Source organism: Orcinus orca, chromosome 6 (genome assembly GCF_937001465.1).
Source record: "Orcinus orca chromosome 6, mOrcOrc1.1, whole genome shotgun sequence".
Lineage (NCBI taxonomy): Eukaryota > Metazoa > Chordata > Mammalia > Artiodactyla > Delphinidae > Orcinus > Orcinus orca.
The window spans coordinates 45529821-45550540 of NC_064564.1; the positions used below are offsets into that span (position 1 = coordinate 45529821).

A 20720-nucleotide genomic window follows, 5' to 3' on the forward strand; every position below is an offset into this window, starting at 1 on the left:
GGTTTTATGTTTGTAAGTTACTACAGGATGGATTTTTTTTTAAAAAAAATAATAAAACCTCCTGTGTGATGCAAGGGGGCCTATTAGGATAAAATTTCCAGAGACAGCATCACATTTAAATTCTGAAGCAACTTATATGATAAGGGGCTCTGAAAACTAGGTTTGGTCACTCAAAAAATGGACTGACTGCAAGGATGACAGGTTCTAATTTGAATATGCATGTAAAGAGTTTGAATATAATCATTTCATAAAACGTGAATGAGGGGGAAAGTTTTATTGTTAGATCTTAAATAATAGGTGATTTTAAAACATGCGTAGCTAAAAATTGATAGACATATGACAATTTCATCTGCCTCTAAAAGTTTACATATTCAGGATGGGCAAAACATTTTGGAGGAGTGGTGGTGGCAGTGAATAAATGAGGGAGCACCCGTATTTGAGACACTTTATGTGTGTGGTGTTCTGTACTGAATTTTCAATTTCATTCCAGAAACTGCAGGTTTTAAAATTACATCTTTGAGGTGTAATAAGTAGTAGCATTACCTTGAAAGAACACTGAAGGAAATGTGTCTGCTTTATTGATTCTTAAAAATATATGTTATGACTTTGATTTGCATTTGGGTAGATTATACCTTATTATGAATGTAGAGATTGAGGGGTTTTTTTCAGATTTTTTTTTTTTTTTGATGTGGACCAATTTTAAAGTCTTTATTGAATTTGTTACAACACTGCTTCTGTTTTATGTTTTGGTTTTTTGGCCGCGAGGCATGTGGGATCCTAGCTCCATGACCAGGGATCGAACCTGCACCCTCTGCATTGGAAGGCGAAATCCCAACCACTGGACCACCAGGGAAGTCCTGAGATTGAGTATTGATTCACACTTTACTACTGAGTTATCTGCTAAGGATTTCAAAGCCTTTTTATGCTTGGCTTTCCTTATTTTTAATATAAAATGCATCAATGACCTTTGATTAACAAAAGTTCTTATATCTCAAATAAAATTTCAAAGGACAACCTTTCTAAATTTGGTGTGGTGATTTAATTATTTTGTGTAAATGATAAACCAATGATTCCATTCTGACTAAAGAAAATTACTCCTGGGATTTCCCTGGCGATTCAGTGGTTAAGACTCCATGCTCCCACAACATTGCAAAACAACTGTAGCCCCAGTAAAAAAAGAAAACAAAACTGTATACTTTTAATGAGTAACATATTCTAGGCATACTATGGGATATGGGAAACTTTCCCGTAATAAAGATATTTAATTAACAACAACAAAAAAGTCTTCGTGCTCCCAATGCAGGGGGTACGGGTTCGATCCCTGGTTGGGGAACAAAGATCCCGCATGTCGCATGGTGCAGCCAAAAAAAAAGAGAAAAAAAGAAAATTATTCCTGGAAGAATGAAAAGGAGTTTTAAACAGCATGTAAATCCTTTAGAAATAGAAATATTTTGGAGTAGTAGACTTGTTTGGGGCTGTTTGAACAAGTTATCAAGTATTTCTATCAAAGGGTGTTATTCTTTGCTTTCAGTTTTTTATTGCCCACTTTATCCTATATTTTGTGATTTTTCTTCACCTCATTTTACTTTTTTATGCAGGGTCAGAGTATTATTCCAATGCTTACTGGAGAGGTAATTCCTGTCATGGAACTGCTCTCATCTATGAAATCCCACAGTGTCCCTGAAGAAATAGATGTAAGTTCTCACTTGTAATGTTAAATAGGATATTACTATGATGTATATTAGTAATATTCTAATTTTAGTAATATACTTTTTTTTGTCATAGATACTGTTCATATGAATTATTAGCCACTTTAACAAACACACTTAAAACCCTGAATTTTATGGCCAGAGGCTTTTTGGTCAGTAATGGTAATATGATAAAATTAAATTCATGAAGTTAATTTCTCCACTTTTGCATTTCCTAAGCAGGAGAATTTCAGACCTTAGAGAATCAGTCAGTATTTAATGCAGTACTTTTTGTAACAAAGCAGTGTACGAATCACTGGCAGTTAATGGAAGTTCACTCACCTTCACTAATCTGATTTCCTTAATCATTCATTTGTTGAGGACATTAGGAATTACACACTATGCATGTATAGAGAAATCTTTAGGAAACTATTTTTGTTGCTCCCTGACTTGGTAATTAAGATGTGTCTCCTGATTGTGACAGCTCAGAAGAGGAAATTGTTCTTGTAAACATTGTTGCTTAAGCTGTCTGACCAGCTTTCACATCATTTGTTCTGCAAGTTTATAATGATGCACACAGATTGTTTTATGGGGATTTGTGATGCTCAGAAATGAGGGCAGTGTGTTATATTGAGCCTAGACTTCAGAAAACTTGCCTATTAAAAGTGTTATTTCAGCGTTTTGTTACAGACAGAATAAATTTTTTTTTTTTGGTTCATCTTAGATAGCTGATACAGTTCTCAATGATGATGATATTGGTGACAGTTGTCATGAAGGCTTTCTTCTCAAGTAAGAATTTTGTTTCTTTTTGTAAAAGCTGGGTGAAGCAGATGCAAATCTTACGCTCACCTGTGACAAAATTGGGAAGGAAGAAAATAATAACAGAATGCCTACCTTCATTATTCTGGGGTCAAAAATGCATATTTGAACTATTGCTTAGTTTTGTGTTACTTCTTTACTTATCACATGCCTATGATATATTTGATGTTACTCTATTTAATATTTAAAGAAGCTGAATTTCCGTAGTACTCAGGCAAGAATTCTTGGACCCTTGTTTGGTTCCGGTCTCTTGTTTTTCTTCTCATTAAAGCTGAAACTAAGAATCCTTTCAAATTAAGTTGCATTGTGGATAGACTTATTTCGGCCTAGAAAAGAAAATTATTCATATTTGTACTGATCCTTTCCATTTTACAACAGATTTCAGTGCTTAAAAGTGTGAGCTCTAAAACCAGACTTCCTGGCTTACTGCTGTGTAACCCTGGGCAAGCCACCTGAACTCTCTGTTCCTCCATTACCTCATTTATAAAATGGGAATATTAGTAGTACCTACTTCATAGGATTGTTGTAAGCCTTGAGTGAGATAAATCATATTAAGCATTTAAAACAGTGCATGGCACATATAAGCACATAATAATAGCTAATAGCTTACATTTTCTATTTATATTTCTTCTAAGAAAATGATAATAACAATAATAATAGCCAGTATTTATTGAGTGCCTATGTGCTAAGTCCCTTAACTGAGTACTGCGTCTACGTGTATAATCTCATCTCCTACTTGAGTGTTTCTTTACAATTACAGATTATCACAAAATTTTATTTTAAAAAATAAGGAGTGAAAGGATAAAGTATTTGCTTTTATGTCTACAGTCTTCTCCTTTAGGTGCATGATGGAGTCTTAGAGGTGTGAGTTTGTTTAATCTCCAGGCCTTACATGGCTTGAATCAGGAGCTCTTTAGTCCTGATTCTGATCAGTGTCAGCCATTCATGTTATTTTTAATCCCATTTGACTTTAAATTAACCACTTAACCTCTCTACACCTCAGTTTCTTCCACGATAAAATGGTAATATTTTACTAACTGCATTGTTTTAAGGTTCAAATAGAATCTGTGAGAGGCATGTGGTGGAAAATGCAAAGTACTATAGAAATAAAAGATGACGTTATAATCAGAGTTTTGGTGTTCATCATGTAAAGCTATTCAGAGTTATTTGAAGCTCACTTTATTATTTTTTTTTTTAGTTTGTGAAATTGTTTTACAGTCAGTGTTTTTAATCTTTTTTTTTTTTTTTTTTCAATTTATAGTGCCATCAGCTCCCACTTGCAGACGTGTGGCTGTTCTGTTGTAGTAGGTAGCAGTGCGGAGAAAGTAAATAAGGTAATTTATTTTATAAACCAGCAAACGATCTGACTTTTTAAAACTGCTAACATATTATGGATTGTAATTTAAAGGTTAGGTTGCCATCAAGATGATCTAATAGTATAAGGAGGCAATATAATCTGACCAAATTACTGTGACACCCTGTGGCAAAAATGAGTTTAAAGTAAACTGTTTGAATAGGAAGTCATTTATCAGTTTCATTGTGGTAATTCATAAATACTTGTCTCAGTACTGTATAAATGGTTTTGAGAATATTTTAAGGTCAGATGTTTTTAAAAATATTTGTCTTCTATTTCCTAACGTTATCTTTAATAAATGTGAAGATAGCCATGTACTTTTGGTACTAATTACAAAGAAATGGTATCTGATCATTCATCTTGATTTCACTATCTTGCTTTTCCCCCTAAATCTATTCCTTTTAGGGACCTATTGCTATTAAGTGATCGATGGAGGTTATATCTTATTCAGTAACATTTGTGACCATTTGTTTTAGTGCTATATGAGTTAATAAATAATTAATGAACAGTTACCTTTCCAAGCATTAGGTAATAAACTAAGGAATTTTGTACTTTTCTTCACTGATGATTAATTAGAGAGAGAAAAGTGCACATATCTATCAATTTAAGCAAACCTAATTTTTCTAAGTTTTACACAGGAAATATATTAGGAATGATTATTTGCTTGACAAATATATTTATAATTTTTTTCTGTAATATAATAAGCTACCCTGTATAATTACTTGACCCTTGATTTACCAAAATTATATTTCTGGTACAAACATTTATGACAGGTTAGCTTACCTCTGTTATTATATTGCATCTAGTGACTTATTATTATTTCTGTTACCCAAGGAAGGTAGCTTTCAATTTGTGTCCTCCAAAGCCTTCAGGTTCCACAGGGCCTTCCCAGTTGCTTCTTGGAGGGAGAAAGCCTCTATGGTTGGGGCTCTGTTTTTCAAACATTTTTCTCATCCCACATCCTCTTCTAGCTTAATAACTTCTCTTTTATCTTTTCTCTTTTTAATTTAAGAAAAGGTTGCCATCACTAGTTTGAAAACCACTGCTCTAATATAAAAGCTCTGAATATAGTCTGAATTCCAAGGTAGTTAGATGGCTTTTTATTTTTCCTAATAGAACTATGATCAAATCCTGCTAGAATGACAGGTTTCTAATCCCCAACCAATGGCTTGCTTGTTTTAAATTAAATTTGAAGGAATTAATTCTCATTCTGTTGAAGGAGTTAGACACTTAGATATTCATTGTAATGGGATTTTACATATAGAACTATTAACAGAAGCCATAATTCTCCTTGATTTAACTGCATTTAGTTTTCTCGTCCAAACGGTTTACTTGTTTGAAATACACTTGTTGCTGGGTGGAGATACAATCAATAATTATATTAGGTCATTATTTCCTAATATAAGATTAGGAATAAGGGTTCCATGGTCAAGTAAGTTTGAAAAAGTCTGCATATTGTTTCAGTCACCTGGAGAGTCACAATATGTATTCAAATGTTAAAGGTTTTGAGATACCATACAATAAATTTACTAACATTTCCCAAACTTACTTGACCACAGAATACCTATTTTAAGCAACAAGTGTGATATCCCATAGACTATTCCAGGTGACTATGGAATACTTATTTCTCAGAATAGATTTTATTGACAATAACAATTGAAATTTCTATTCAGATCTCTTTCATAAGCAAACCAGTGACCTTTTTACTTCATATTTTAATGCTAAAATATTTTCACTTACAGATAGTAAGAACATTATGCCTTTTTCTGACTCCAGCAGAGAGAAAATGCTCCAGATTATGTGAAGCAGAATCATCATTTAAATACGAGTCAGGGCTCTTTGTACAAGGCCTACTAAAGGTATAGTTTCCATTTATCACGGGTGAACCCAATTTTTTGTTTTGTTTTGTTTTGTTTTTGCGGTACGCGGGCCTCTCACTGTTGTGGCCTCTCCCGTTGCGGAGCAACAGTCTCCGGACGCACAGGCTCAGCGGCCATGGCTCACGGGCCTAGCCGCTCTGCGGCATGTGGGATCTTCCCGGACCGGGGCACGAACCCGTGTCCCCTGCATCGGCAGGCGAACTCTCAACCACTGCGCCACCAGGGAAGCCCGAACCCAATTTTTTTAAATCATTTTTGAGAATCTTTATACATATATTTTGAACATTAGCATTTAATGTGTCTCATGTTTATATGCCAAGGAGCTGACTTCCTTTACACAGGTCTGAACATGGAGTATATGTCATATGAATTTATAGTTAGTATCTGTGAAACATCACAGAATAGCTTTCTTTGTGTTTCTCTCTGGTTTCCTGTAGCTGCCTGTCTGGCCTCAGGATTTTTTTTTTTTAATATGTGCTTGAATCAGGTTCCATAACTAAATGGGAACATTTCATTTTTTACTGAACGGATTTGAATTTTTGTGTTACCATTTTATGTTTAAAGTACCATATTCATTTATTGAAAAAAATGTTAAGCTGCTTCCTATCTTGAAACAGTGTACAGGACTCAAGCAATTCCTGGATGTATGTATGTGTGTGTGTGTATACACACACATATATACAAAAGAAAAAATTATTTTATATTTTTCCTTTATTTACTTGAGTCTGCTCTTCAAGGAGCAAAACAGATAAATTAGCAATTATTTTCAGTAATTATGGGGAATTGTTCTTCACTTTATTGAATCTGTTATTGATGTTTCAATTATAGTCAAAGGTGCGAAGAAGTAGATTTCCTAATGGCTATGTGAGTCTCTCAGAGTGAATGCTTTCTTGAGGATATAGGCATAGTAAAATGAAAGAAAAAAATACTAAAAATTGTTGCAAATAAAAATTATTTTCAGCTTTTACATTTTCAATAATGTGCGTGCTCTGAGCTGAGAATAATAGTGTTGTTTAAATACAGAAACTACTTAAACGGAACTCATTTTTGATTTGAATTGTACAAATCTGAAAATTAGAACTTCTCCTATCAAAGGCATAATAAGGTACTTAGTACTTTTATTTCCTCAGCATCATCTCATTTATTGTATAATTTTATCCCTAAAAGGGACCTATACCAAATGCATAGTGGAAAACTTGAAACTATAATTTAATGAAAAAATATTTGTTAAGAGTTTTCCACGCAAGTTTAAATTGTATAGCTTCCCAGAGAATACTTTGACATTATAACAATAGGTACTTGTTATATGTCAGCTGGCTACCCAAGTGACTATACCTGGAAAGAAGTACATTTTTTACTTACTGTAGAAATACATATTCATTGAGACTTAACAGAATATATGGATAATCAAGAAGAATGTAAAAAGTCACTTGTAATCTCATAATCCAATGAATAACCCCTGTTAATATTTGGCATATATCTTTCTGGTCTTTTTTTCTTCTGTTAGTGTTTTTTTCATATCTTCCCCTCCCTCCAAAAAAATTAGATTATACTCCACATGTTTTAACTTCCTTTTTCACACTGTATTGTGAACATCTTTCAATATGAACACATAAACATTGGCAACTTAATTTTTAGCAGCTAAACAATAAAACATTTTTATTTATTTAATCACTTCTCTTTTTGGATACTTAGGTTGTTTCTGGCGTTTTACTATCTAACCCAGTGCTGTAACACACACATCACTGGAATTTGGCACACAATCATGATTCATTGTCCAGGATAAATTTCTAGAGCTGTATTTGCTAAGTTAAAGCCAGTTGTTTTTTTTTAATTAAAAGATAGCTCTTCGTACCTTTTGGCGTAAAAGACAGTAAATTTTCTTTTTCTGAGGTTTTATCTTGTTCCTTCATCTGGTACATAGCCCTCTGCCTTTTCATCTTGTCTGTCTTTCTGTGAATGTGGTTTTTTGTTCCACAGGCTGCAGGACTGTAGTTCTTCTTGCTTCTGCTGTGTGCCCTCTGGTGGATGAGGCTATCTAAGAGGCTTGATGGGAAGGACTGGTGGTGGGTAGAGCTGACTGTTGCTCTGGTGGGCAGAACTCAGTAAAACTTTAATCCACCGGACTGCTGAGGGGCTGGGTTCCCTCCCTGTTGGTTGTTTGGCCTGAGGCAACCCAACACTGGAGCCTACCTGGGCTCTTTGGTGGGGCTAATGGCAGACTCTGGGAGGGCTCACGCCAAGGAGTACTTCCCAGAACTTCTGTTCCCAGTGTCCTTGTCCCCACGGTGAACCACAGCCACCCCCCACCTCTGCAGGAGACCCTCCAACACTAACAGGTAGGTCCGGTTCAGTCTCCCCTGGGGTCACTGCTCCTTACCCCTCGGTCCTGATGTGCACACTACTTTGTGGGTGCCCTCCAAGAGTGCAGTCTCTGTTTCCCCCAGTTCTGTCAAAGTCCTGCAATCAAATCCCAGTAGGCTTCAAAGTCTGATTCTCTAGGAATTCCTCCTCCCGTTGCCGGACCCCCAGGTTGGGAAGCCTGACGTGGGGCTCAGAACCTTCACTCCAGTGGGTGGACTTCTGTGGTCTAAGTGTTCTCCGGTCTGTGAGTCACCCACCCAGCAGTTACGGGATTTGATTTTACTGTGATTGCGCCCCTCCTACTGTCACATTGTGGCTTCTCCTTTGTCTTTGGATGTGGGTGTCCTTTTTGATGAGTTCCAGTGTCTTCCTGTCGATGATTGTCCAGCAGTTAGTTGTGATTCCGGTGTTCTCGCAAGAGGGAGTGAGAGCACATCCTTCTACTCCGCCATCTTGGTTCCTCTCTCAGTAAATTTCTTTTCGTTTATAACAGGATTCAACTGGAAGCTTTGTGCTTCCCTTCCGGCAAGTCATGTACGCGCCCTATCCCACCACACACATAGATGTGGACGTCAACACCGTCAAGCAGATGCCACCCTGTCACGAACATATTTATAATCAGCGTAGATACATGAGATCAGAGCTGGCAGCATTCTGGAGAGCCACTTCAGAAGAAGACATGGCTCAGGATACCATCATCTACACGGACGAAAGCTTCACTCCTGATTTGTATGTCGTGCCTTGCTTTTTGATATTGTCATTAAGCAATATTAGGAAACTGTATCTTTTATGAGTAGAAAGAAAACAAACAATTTGTTGTTTAAAAGGAAAGAAACATTACTAGGAGAATTATACTGGAAGAAGTATTTGGTTAATCAAGCGTTTTTTCTTAAATGTCAGCTTTTCTTAATATAATTGTGTTTCCCATAAGATAGGTTAGATTAGTCCTTAAAAATAAGTATTTAAGTATTTATTTAATAAATGTATATTGAGCCCCTAGGCGCAGTACTTGGTGCTAAGGTTTTTCCTTGATATATAAATATAAAATATGGCAAAACTGTCAAAATATATTAATAGAGCATTCTTTTACTTTGCATTTTATATTGTGTTATTCATTTCTTACCATAAAGTCTGATCAGTAAATTAACAAGAAAAAAAGTAACGATAATAACATGTTGAATGTGGACTCAACTAGAAAAAAAAAAGATGATAAATCTGAATTATAAAACACTTAAGTGATGTTCTGAAATCAGGAAAAGAAATTGTAGTATACTATCATGGTTCTCTTTAATCAGTTTAAAATGCCTGGCACATAGAATGTGCTCAATAAATGTTAACTAGTATAATCCAGGTTTGAGTGTATAAGGCAGCAGTAAAATTGGAGCAAGCAACCTTGTCCTGTGTCTTGAAGAAAAATTTTGAGCTGAGGCAACAGACATGTGAAGCACCAATAGTCAGACAGAAGGTGTTGCCCAAAAGCATAGTAAGAAAACACCATGTCCAAGGAATCCCCAGCCTCGTGTGTCTCTAGGTGCAGAAAGATGGCTTCATTAGGACCCAGCTTTTCCCAGCTCTCTGGTGTTCTTGTTGAGTCCTTTGAAAGATTTAGGGGAATTGGTTTAGAAAACAAAACAATAAGAATTTCAGGTCCCGAAGTTTTCACATATAGGTAATTTTGGCACACGTGTCAGAATTCTCAAAATTAATCTGATCCTTCAAGCATTTTCTTCTTTCCTAAAGTGTTTGGGGTTTTTTTTTCCTATTTTTTGGTGGGCTCCTGGAGAGCGCTTTTGGGGGAATTTTTTAACGCTTTGCTTCACCTAATTCACATATGACCAATACAAGCAATTTATGAAACAGATACATTCAGAACACTAGACTTAAATAGCTGAATTCTCTCTCCAAAGCCAGAGAAAGGTTGTTGTCAGTGCCCACACTGGCCACCAGTTGGACAGCCAGTAATTGTGAAATGCTGATTTTTCCCCCTCCTGAGTTTCCTTCTTCTGTAGTAGGGAACACCCATCTGCTAAAACTAGGAAATTTTAGGTACTTTCCTATTACCTCTGCGCACACACCTCCCTCCCTGCTACTCCTGTCAGTTATATGATGATCCCTACTATTTTCAGTCTTTCTTTTCAGTTAAAAATTGCTTACCTTAGTAAATGTTATATTACCCTCTGACTTGAGTATAACCTAGCATCCCAGTAAATTCCTTAGGGAAGTAGAAGGCAAGGAAAGGGAAGGAAGAAGAGAAAAGATCAAAGAGCGTTGGGAAAGGGACAGTCTTTTTTAAGAACCTACTATATCCTAGGTTGTGTGGTAGATAAACATTATCTCCAGTGTGAATTACAACTTAACTTCTTACTCTGCTCATTGCCAGTGTAGCTAACATTTTCTTAGGTAGCTGATTCATGTTACTTGCCAGATGATGGGCTTGTGGATACAAACCCAGTGATCAAGACGTTGCAGATAACCATCTGTGTGTGTTCCTTAATCCCACCTGAATGTTTCCCAGCATTCGTCCTCTTACCTTTTTTTCTTCCTAAACTGCTTATTAGAAGTTATTAGTATGTGAAGTTAACCTTTTATTTTGTTTTGGTTTTTGGTGGTAGTGGTATGTGTTTATTTTTGTTGCTGTTCCATATTTTTGAGATGGCAGGAATTGGTAATTATATTTATTAATTGCCTAAGGCAATTGGTATTTTTTTATAATGTGTATGATAGATACATACATACCCTTCCTGCGACTGCTTATACTATTTAAGAGAAAATAATTACTTTGTGGCCTGACAAACTCCAGTAATAGACAAATGTATCCTTGAGTTAAAATGAGTATGTATTTTATATTTTCAAATATATATATCTAATTCTTATAAATATGTTTATAATCCCACTTCTAAGAATTTAATTTATTGGCTGGTGTGAGAGGTTGTGGAAATCATCTCAACATTTGTCCTGTTTTCTTCATAGGAATATTTTTCAAGATGTCTTACACAGAGACACTCTAGTAAAAGCCTTCCTGGATCAGGTAAATGTTAAACCTGAGATTGTCAGAGTGAATGGTATGACATGTTTTCTTTTTCAAAATATCCCACACTGCCTATAATATAATTTAGAATTAAGTCCTTTTGTAGAGTCTCTGATCTTTCTAAAGTGTCAAAATTATTTTTCTTCTGAATTGTTAGAGGGGAGTAGCCTGTATATTAACAATTAAAGATGCAGCATCCCCCAGTTCAAATAATAAATGTTTTAATTCTAAGCACTAACTTATAACCCAAGGGTGTTTTCTTTTGGTAAGGGGGATATTGTACAAATGTTTATTTGCCTTAATTGAGCAAAAAATGTCTTTAAAACTTATTTACATGATAGCATCTTTATTGTCTCATTCCTTTGAAAAAAATCTAGATTTTGAAGAAAATTTTAGATTATATGGGTCTTATTTCTTAAGGTAACAGAGATTTGTCATAATTATCTTTCTGGGGATCAGGCCAAGAAATAGTGTCATAGATGTAGCTTTGAAATAACATAATCGTTAGGTTGACTAGGAATTTTGGACCCAGGTCTGTGGTCTGTGACATATTGCAAAGTTCAAGGATAATTCCAAGTCATGTAATTCCATGCTTCCCAAGCAGAAATAAAATCTTTCTACCACTACACATGTACCCCCACCCCCCCAGAATAGAAAAATATGAATATCTCAAAACCATAGTCTAGGACTTTCCTGGTGGCGCAGTGGTAAAGAATTCGCCTGCCAACACAGGGGACATGGGTTCGAACCCTGGTCCAGGAAGATCCCACATGCCATGGAGCAACTAAGCCCGTGCGCCACAACTACTGAGCCTGCGCTCTAGAGCCCGCGAGCCGCAACTACTGAATCCCGCGCACCTAGAGCCCATACTCCGCAACAAAGACAAGCCACCACGATGAGAAGCCCGAGCACCGCAACGAAGAGTACCCCCCGCTCAGCGCAACTAGAGAAAGCCCGCGCACAGCAACAAAGACCCAACACAGCCAAAAATAAATAAATAAATTAATTAATTAAAAAACCCCATAGTCTAAGCATGGCTCACCTCTGGTAGCTCCAATTTTATTTGAAGATGTGGGCAGAGAAAACTTAAACACAGCTAGACGTAACTTATATCATGATTTTTAATAATAAATAAAATGAACACGGATATAGTCTAAGGCAGAAGGAAAAATTTGAGTCAATTCTTAAAGATAAACAGAACTGTTAGATCACTCCTAGACCCGTACCTCCACCTCCTCCTGTGTGTCAGGGCGCATCTGTGGAAGTGGTTAGCTGCTCTAACGTGAGTTATCTGCCAGGCACTGTCAGCGCTGAGACAGAAACATGCTGTGTATAAGTAGAACGGGGCAAATTATTTACAAAAACGCTTCATTATCCTGCAGGTCTTTCATTTGAAACCCGGTCTATCTCTCAGGAGTACTTTCCTTGCACAGTTTCTGCTCGTCCTTCACAGAAAAGCCTTGACACTAATAAAATATATAGAAGATGATACGTAAGTCAGACTCCTAAATGGAAGAAAAACCTTCATACGTTGCTTTTGTTTTGTTCCCTTTGGACATTTTCTGTATTATAATTTCTTTTTTATTATTATTTGTAGGCAGAAGGGGAAAAAGCCCTTTAAATCGCTTCGGAACCTGAAGATAGACCTTGATTTAACAGCAGAGGGCGATCTTAACATAATAATGGCTCTAGCTGAGAAAATTAAACCAGGCCTCCATTCCTTTATCTTTGGAAGACCTTTTTATACTAGTGTCCAAGAACGAGATGTTCTAATGACTTTTTAAATGTGTAACTTGTTAATATTGCGTCCCGATCATAATTGCTGGTAAAGTAGCTCCGTGTTATTGGGAGACATGATTCCCTCGGGTTATGCCCTAGAGTCCTACTCAGCAATGGTAGTTAGTTACACTGTAGTTGTCACAGAAAGCCTGTAAGGGGATGTTAGGTGCAGTTACAATAAATGCACCTTTTCCTAGATGTGCTCTCTTGGGAGACAGACGTATGTTTACAATTATAATAAATATTATTGCTATCTTTTAAAGATATAGGATATAAACTTGACCACAGCTACTGTTTTTTGAAACTTATGATTCATGGTTTACAAGTATCCAAGTGAAATCTGAGTTAGCTTTCACAGATATAATACTAGTTGACTTTCCATCTCTTGGTGTTCCTTGGTTTGGGGGATTACTGTAATACTTCTACAATCAGCTAAAAATTAGAGCGTTCAAATCATTTCAGTTCCACAAAAGGAAGTTAGCTTGAACATAGGTTAAGTTTTAGAAAGAAAATATTGATCAAGCAGATGTTTTATTGAAATCAATTGTTCGATCCTACTTTGCAGACTTAGTCCTTGGGATTCAGTCTGTGTAGAAACGTCAGGCAGTATGTATAGTCCCGATTATGGTGAACCACAATCAGGGTGTTTTTCTGTTTGTTTGTTGAGCTCTGTCACAGAAAATGTAGAGAATTGGATTTTATGTTTCAGTAGTTATTGCCAAGTTTTTCAGTTAATTTTCATTATTTTTGAGCCAAATTGAAATGTATACCTCCTGTGCCTTTTGTTTTTCTTGGAAAATATAATCTCTTGGAAGAAGTTCAGATTTCACTAGTCTCTCATTTTTATCTTGTTTTCCTCTTGTATAGTCTTCCTTTGATTTAGCAGTCGTCATAACTCCGAGATTATTAAATGCAATAGAGAAATACTAACTAGTAAGATTTTTTTTCAGGAACAAGAATAGTATCTTCTTCCTTAAATTTCTGCCCATGTTTTTGAAGTTGACGCCACGTCTCTTTGCCTGCATCGTAGGAGGACTAGCAGGAGAAACGCTACTGACATGCTATTTTACTAGGTGCTACTTTGGCAGAACTAAGTGGTCAATTTCTTTTGTTTCCTTAATGTGCTTGGACCATTTTGCTAGCTATAAAATAACCAATTAACATAATTCTGTGCTAGAACAGTATTGACAAAATAGTATACACAAGCATAAAATATATTTTTATTTAAAACTGTGGAAGTAACTTAAAGAGAAAAAGTATTTATAAGAAAGGGATAAAAGTGATAGAGCCCCTCTGCCCTCGCCCACCAAATTTAACCCAAACCAACATAGGTCCTAATAGCCTTTCACATCACTAATAAAGGTGTAGACATCTCGATTTTTAGACACATACTCAACTAGATTGACAGATGCTCTGGCTCAGTCATGAAAAAATGTACAGATTCCACCTTGTTGAACGCTGTATTCAGTGCTATTTACATGATAGATTATTTAAGTGCTAATTATTTTCTTTTGCTGATTTATTGTACCATTGTATGGGATGCAAGTTGTACAGTGAAATAAGTTATTAAAGCATGTGTGCACATTGTTACATATCTTTTCTCCTAGATGGAGAATTTTGAATAAAAGATCTTTGAAATTTTGTGTCTTTCAGTTATTTACTTGGAAAAGCAGTGCTATGATATTGAAAGACTGATTGGCTTCCTGCTCTGCTGACAGTCATGTTGTATCTAAACAATTTTTTTAATTGATTTTCTCTTTTGAAAGAAAATATATTTAAAGGTTCTGTGTGATGCTGGAATTATATGTGGTTTGATTGTTTTGTTTTTTATTTTTTTGTCTGCTTAACTCCCAGGACTGCATTTTGACTTTTTAATTTCTATATTAATATATCAGATATAAGATAATACTTGTGTACATTCTTTTTTTAAATTATTGTTATAATAATATTAATACAATCTAAGTTGAAGTTATTCCTTCCAGGTCCCCAGTATAGGTGTCCAGTATGAAAGTGAAAGTGTAAGGAATCTAAACCCCTTAATCTGAAAAACAAATAAGATTGACACTTTTACTCCAGGAAAACAAAATTAATTCATAAATATAATAGTTGAGTTGAAAGGTTTCTCTAGAAGAAGACTGATTCATTGCATTGCTAAGATTCTCAAAGAAGAAACCCAAACTTCATATAATGCTGGAAGTTAAAAATGAGACCTCTATGGTCTATTTCTGTAGTGCTGCAGGTCAAACAGGAAGACAGTGAATGTCACTCTTCTCTAATACTATTTTGGTTTTTACATGGAATTGTACCAATTGATATTTCTTGTGTCATCTGCAGAGTGCAGGTTAAAGTACCAAAAGCAGTTCACCACCCCCACGTGACACACACTATCCACTGGACTTTCTGAATCTATCATCGCAACAACACTATGAGGCAGGTATGTTTAATTCCATTTTACAAATGAGGAGACTAGAGCTTAAGGAAGTATAATACACAGCCTGTGGTCACTCAGTTGGTTAAGCTGGATTTCATCCCAAACAGTCATCAGAGTTGTCCTGTGGCACAGCTCCTGGGACAGTTCCTCCATGTAGCAGGTACTCAGTGCTGTTGAATTGGAGGGAGGGGAAGGAAGCAAGTGTTACATACAGGCTTACTAGCACTCTGCAGTGCCCAAGTGTGATTCCCTGCTTTGCTACTTGGAGAAGTTACTTAACCTCTCTGAGGCTCATTTGTTAAATATTTGAAATGAGGACATGATGATAACCTCATGATTGTTAAGAGGACCTAAATGAGGGCTTCCGTGGTGGTGCAGTGGTTGGGAATCCACCTGCCAATGCAGGGGACACATGTTTGAGCCGTAGTCTGGGAGGATCCCACGTGCCGTGGAGAAACTAAGCCCATGCGCCACAACTACCAAGCTTGTGCTTTAGAGCCCGTGAGCCACAACTACTGAGCCCTTATGCCACAACTACTGAAGCCCATGTGCCTAGAGCCCACGCTCCGCAACAAGAGAAGCCATCACAATGAGAATCCTGCGCACCGCAACGAAGAGTAGCCCCCACTCGCCACAACTTGAGAAAGCCCACGTGCAGCAACAAAGACCCAACACAGCCAAAAATAAATTTAAATAAATTAAAAGAAAAAAAGAGGACTTAGTGAGACTATGTAAGGTACTTATCTGAGTACCTGATGAGTGTTTCATATGCTCTTTTACCTAATTTGACAATCATTACCATTTAATCAGGGTGTTTAGAACATTTACATTTAATGTAATTATTGATATGGTTAGATTCAATCTATCATCTTGCTATTTGTTTTCTATTTGTACCATTTGTTCTTTGTTATTTTTTTCTTCTTTTTCTACTTTCTTTTAGATTGGGTATTTTTTCATGATTCCCTTTTATCGCTTTTGTTGGCTTATTAGTTGTAACTCTTTTATTTCAGTGATTGCTTTAGGGTTATAGTATATACATCTTTAACATACCCGTCTACATTCAAGTGATATACCACATGACGTACAGTTTAAGAACCTTACAATGAGAAACTTCTATTTCTCTCTTCTTGCCTTTGTGCTGTTGGGGCCTCACATTCTACATCTACATATGCTATAAGCTGCACACTTACTATTTTTGCTTAAACAGCCAATTATCTTTTCAAGAGATTTAAAGATAAATATTCTAAATACCTCAATTAAAAGGCAGAACTTGTCAGATTGGATAAAAAAAACAAGTCCCAACTATATGCTACCAACAAAAACCACATGTAGAAAATAAAGGACAGATTAAAAGTAAAAGGGTAGAGAAAGATATACCATATTAACACCAATCAAAAGAAAGCAGGAGTGGCTATATTAATAGCAGGCAAACTGGTACAGATGAACCGGTTTGCAGGGCAGAAATAGAGACACAGATGTAGAGAGCAAATGTATGGACACCAAGTGGGCAAAGCAGCAGGGGTGGGGGGAGATGAATTGGGAGATTGGGATTGACATATATACACTAATATGTATAAAATAGATAACTAATCTGAACCTGCTGTATGGCACAGGGAACTCCACTTCGCTGTACAGTAGAAACTAACAACATTGTAAGACAACTATACCCCAATAAAAAAAAATTAAGAAAATCAGGCAAAGTAGATTTCAGAGCAATCCCTTTATCAGGGATAAAGATTATTTCACAATGCTAAAGGAGTCAATTCAGCACGAGGACACAAAAATCCTAATAACAGCTTCAAAATACTTGAAGTAAAAACTGATAAAACTATAAGGAGAAATTGACAAATCTACAATTATTGTTGGAGATTTGAAAACCTCTTTCAATGTTTGATAGAATAAGAAGACAGATTTTAGAGCTACATTATGCATAGGCTCAATTTTAATGAAAGACTTAACAGGAAAAAAAAATCTTAGTAAGGATATAGAAGACTTGAACAAGACTATCAACCAACTTGATGAAAATGACATTTATAGAACATAGCCATACCCAACAACTGTAGATTACACATTCTTTTCAAGAACACATGGAATGTGTACCAAGATAGACCACATTCTGAGCCATGAAACAAGTCTCCATAACATAAAAGGATTCAAGTCTTGCAAAGTATGTTCTCTTGACCACAGTGGAAATAAATTAGAAATCAATAACAGATATCTGGGAAAACCTCAAATAGTTGGAAACTAAATAGTTTTAAAAGATTAGATAATTTCTAAATCATGTGTCTGGGGGATAAGAGGAAATGGATTGGAGAACAGAAAGGGATGTATCAGAATGTAGTGGAGTGATTTTTATGAAGACTGGAACTCATCCTGCCTTTGATGTCTCCCCTCTGCAACCCATTCTTCATATTGATAACAGCATGATCCTTCTAAAATTAAATCTGATGATCACTTCTGTTTAGTGGCTGTACATCACTCACAAATCTAAGTCCCAAATCTTTGCAACACAGTTTCTGTTCATCCCTCTAACCTCACTTTTCACTGTCTTACTTCTAACTTCTTAGTACATTCTTTTGTTGCGTCTATTATACCATTTCTTTGCTTCTCTTTCTCCACCACTAGGCTAGACAACAAGATACATGTCTTCATTTTTGTATCTCAGTGTCTAGCATGGTATTGGGCACAGGGCGTGCTTCTAAAAAAGTTACTTCAATGAATATATTGAGTTTATTAAATATTATTTTCTTTGTCCTCTCCAAAAACAATTAGTTCTTGCAAAATAAGGAAATTACTTTCTTTTTGTAATCAGAAGCTTTTTTTCCCCCAGAGAGTCCAGTAAAACTCAGCCTATGCACGACCCAGCTCTAAAATTTCAAAGATCTTAAGGCGGTGATTTTCAGTCCCTTCAAAGTAGTAAGACCTTGTCATTTTCTGTTTCTGCATTTGTGTCTCACTATCTCATCTCTTGCTGAAATGTTCTTTTTAAATGAATAGCTTGATAAATTGCTAAGCAGTTTTCATCAGACCCATTAGGACAGTGGTAAGTATCCATTTGTGGAACGTGGACATTCAAGAAATCTGATCCAGTATTTAGAAAATCATTCCTGAGCTCAGAGTTGGCTCAAACTGGCACCTTCTGGCATTTGCTTGTGGGTGGGGAATGTGGAATGCTTTGAAAGCTGAATGGATTTGTCAAGTTTTAAAACTCCCTTGTGGCTAAAGGAAAACAGCATTCATTGTTTAAAAACACCATTGTTTGTTTTTTCTCCTTTTCTGTTCTTTGGAACCTGAATCTGCAAAAACGTTCACACCCAGCATTTTGCTTCATGTACCTCTTCTACTACACTTCTAGAGGACATGAGTGGCATGGAAACCTTTTTTTGTGATTACAGTGTTCAGAGCAAATTGAAAAACTCCTTTTTAATGCTCATACTGATTTTTATGGGAAAAGACACTATAGCTATCATTATAGGCAGAGAGTAGAGCTGATAGGAGCGTGAGTCCTGGAACCAGACCTCAAGGCTCAAATCCCTGTTTTTCCACTTCTTGGCTGTGTGACCTTGGGCAAGGTATTGAACGTTTCCGTGCTACCTCAATATCCTCCTCTATTCCACAGGAATAAAAGAACCTACATCACAGGATTGTTTGAAAAAATAAGTGGGTTGATACATGCAGAACGCCTGAAAGGGTAACGGGCACAGAGCAAGTGAACAATAAAATCTAGTTGCAGCTGTTATCAGTGGTATCCGTGTCATTATCAGCATCATTAAGCAACTGAATATAAAGTTCCCATATCTGATTCTTAAACCACAACAATTCTACGGCTGTGATTCTAGGTGATACCACCTTAGTAGCCAGATTATTTTATTACTGTGAACCCATCACTGCCTGATCGCACAGAGTAGAGTGTCGCCCACGGAGAAGGTCATTCTAGGCCATGAAACGTACTATCCGGACGCTTCACCCTGTGTTTCAAATCTCTCCACTGCCGTTATTTCTCATCCACGTTAAATCAACAGCTCCCCACTTCTGATCTTTTCACCCATTAACCGCCCTCCTTTCCATGCCCTTCCCCCGCCCCAATCCGTTTTCTCCACAGAAGGCAGAGTGATCTTTCTAATATCATCTCCTCTTTGGCCTCACTCGCTTGCTTTAAAAAACCCTCCGTGGGCTTCCCTGGTGGCGCAGTGGTTGAGAGTCCACCTGCCGATGCAGGGGACACGGGTTCGTGCTCCGGTCCGGGAAGATCCCACGTGCCGCGGAGCGGCTGGGCCTGTGAGCCAGGGCCGCTGACCCTGCGCATCCGGAGCCAGTGCTCCGCAATGGGAGAGGCCACAGCAGTGAGAGGCCCGCGTGCCGCAAAAAAAAAAAAAAAAAAAAAATCCTCCGTGACAAGCTTTGACACAATAGAAGGCCTGCCATCTTGGGTGAAGCACAAGGGCCTTTGGGATCTGACCACAGCAAACCTCTCCACCCTTCCCTCTCGCCACGCGTCCCCTCACTCAGGGGCCCTGATGAAGTTTGTACTTCCCCACCCACCATACTCTCATCACTGCTCTCGCTGCCGGGAATACTCACGCCCTTCACCTGGATGGACTTACTTGTCCATCAGGATTTACCTGTGTCTGGTGTCCTGTTCGTCCAGTCCCTTCCCTCAAGTTTGGATTTAGAGCCTCCAGACTTTAAGCTCCTTGAGGCTAGGACCATGTCTATGCACTAGGTTACACCTAATTGTCTGGCACTTAATACGTTTATTAAGTATATGTTGAATTAGTTACCCTCCGTTCAGGGCTCTTGTAGGTCTCTATGCCTATAGGCCTAGCATAACACTTAACTCACTATTATCACCATTATCATGGGTTTGTTTGTCTCCATTAGACTGTGAGCTTCACACACGAGGTTGGGTCCTTGTCTTATATATCCTTGTGTCCCCAGCTTCCAGCATAGTACCAGCCATGAAACAGGAACTCAGCAGGTTCTGAAAGAATGAATGGTATCCACATACCGTTAGTCTCAGTTTTGAAGTTTCTCCAAATTCTGAAGCAATAGGATTTATGGACCCCTCTTGGCAGTTCTTGGGTGTTATCCCAATGGTACCACTGACATTTTAAGCAAAAGTTTGTACATATGTATATTTTTCTGGGTGGTGGGGTCATAGCCTTCATCAGGTTCTCAGAGGGGTTTCTGATTCCCCTCAAAGGTAGGAATCTATGTCCTAAAGAGTTATATGTAAAAACCAGTTATGAAATAAAATGTTTGCAAGGAATCAAAGCTACAATGTGTGTACTACCTCACACCGGTCAGAATGGCCATCTTTTTCTTTTCTTTTCTTTCTTTAATTTATTATTTAGGCTCTGCCGGGTCTTAGTTGCAG

At 37.1% G+C, this 20720-nt stretch overlaps 1 protein-coding gene across 5 annotated transcripts in view; it reads left to right on the forward strand.

Annotated features, from left to right (window-relative positions):
• The window catches only part of C9orf72 (C9orf72-SMCR8 complex subunit), a 33079-nt gene that overhangs the window by 8400 nt on the left and 3959 nt on the right, over positions 1-20720 (forward strand). For 2 of the 5 annotated variants that reach the window (XR_004486115.2, XR_004486116.2), the window contains exons 4-10: positions 1599-1694; positions 2413-2477; positions 3769-3841; positions 5604-5720; positions 8599-8834; positions 11076-11133; positions 15247-15346. Coding sequence is in view for 2 of the 5 variants with exons in the window: in XM_004275064.4 (XP_004275112.1) it covers positions 1599-1694; positions 2413-2477; positions 3769-3841; positions 5604-5720; positions 8599-8834; positions 11076-11133; positions 12516-12625; positions 12731-12917 (942 nt within the window). In the remaining 3 variants the exon portion in view is untranslated. Of the gene's footprint in view, positions 1-1598; positions 1695-2412; positions 2478-3768; positions 3842-5603; positions 5721-8598; positions 8835-11075; positions 11134-12515; positions 12626-12730; positions 14554-15246; positions 15347-18962; positions 19624-20720 lie in introns of those variants that run through there. The other 3 variants (XR_007477922.1, XM_004275064.4, XM_049711032.1) reach the window with 3 other exon arrangements.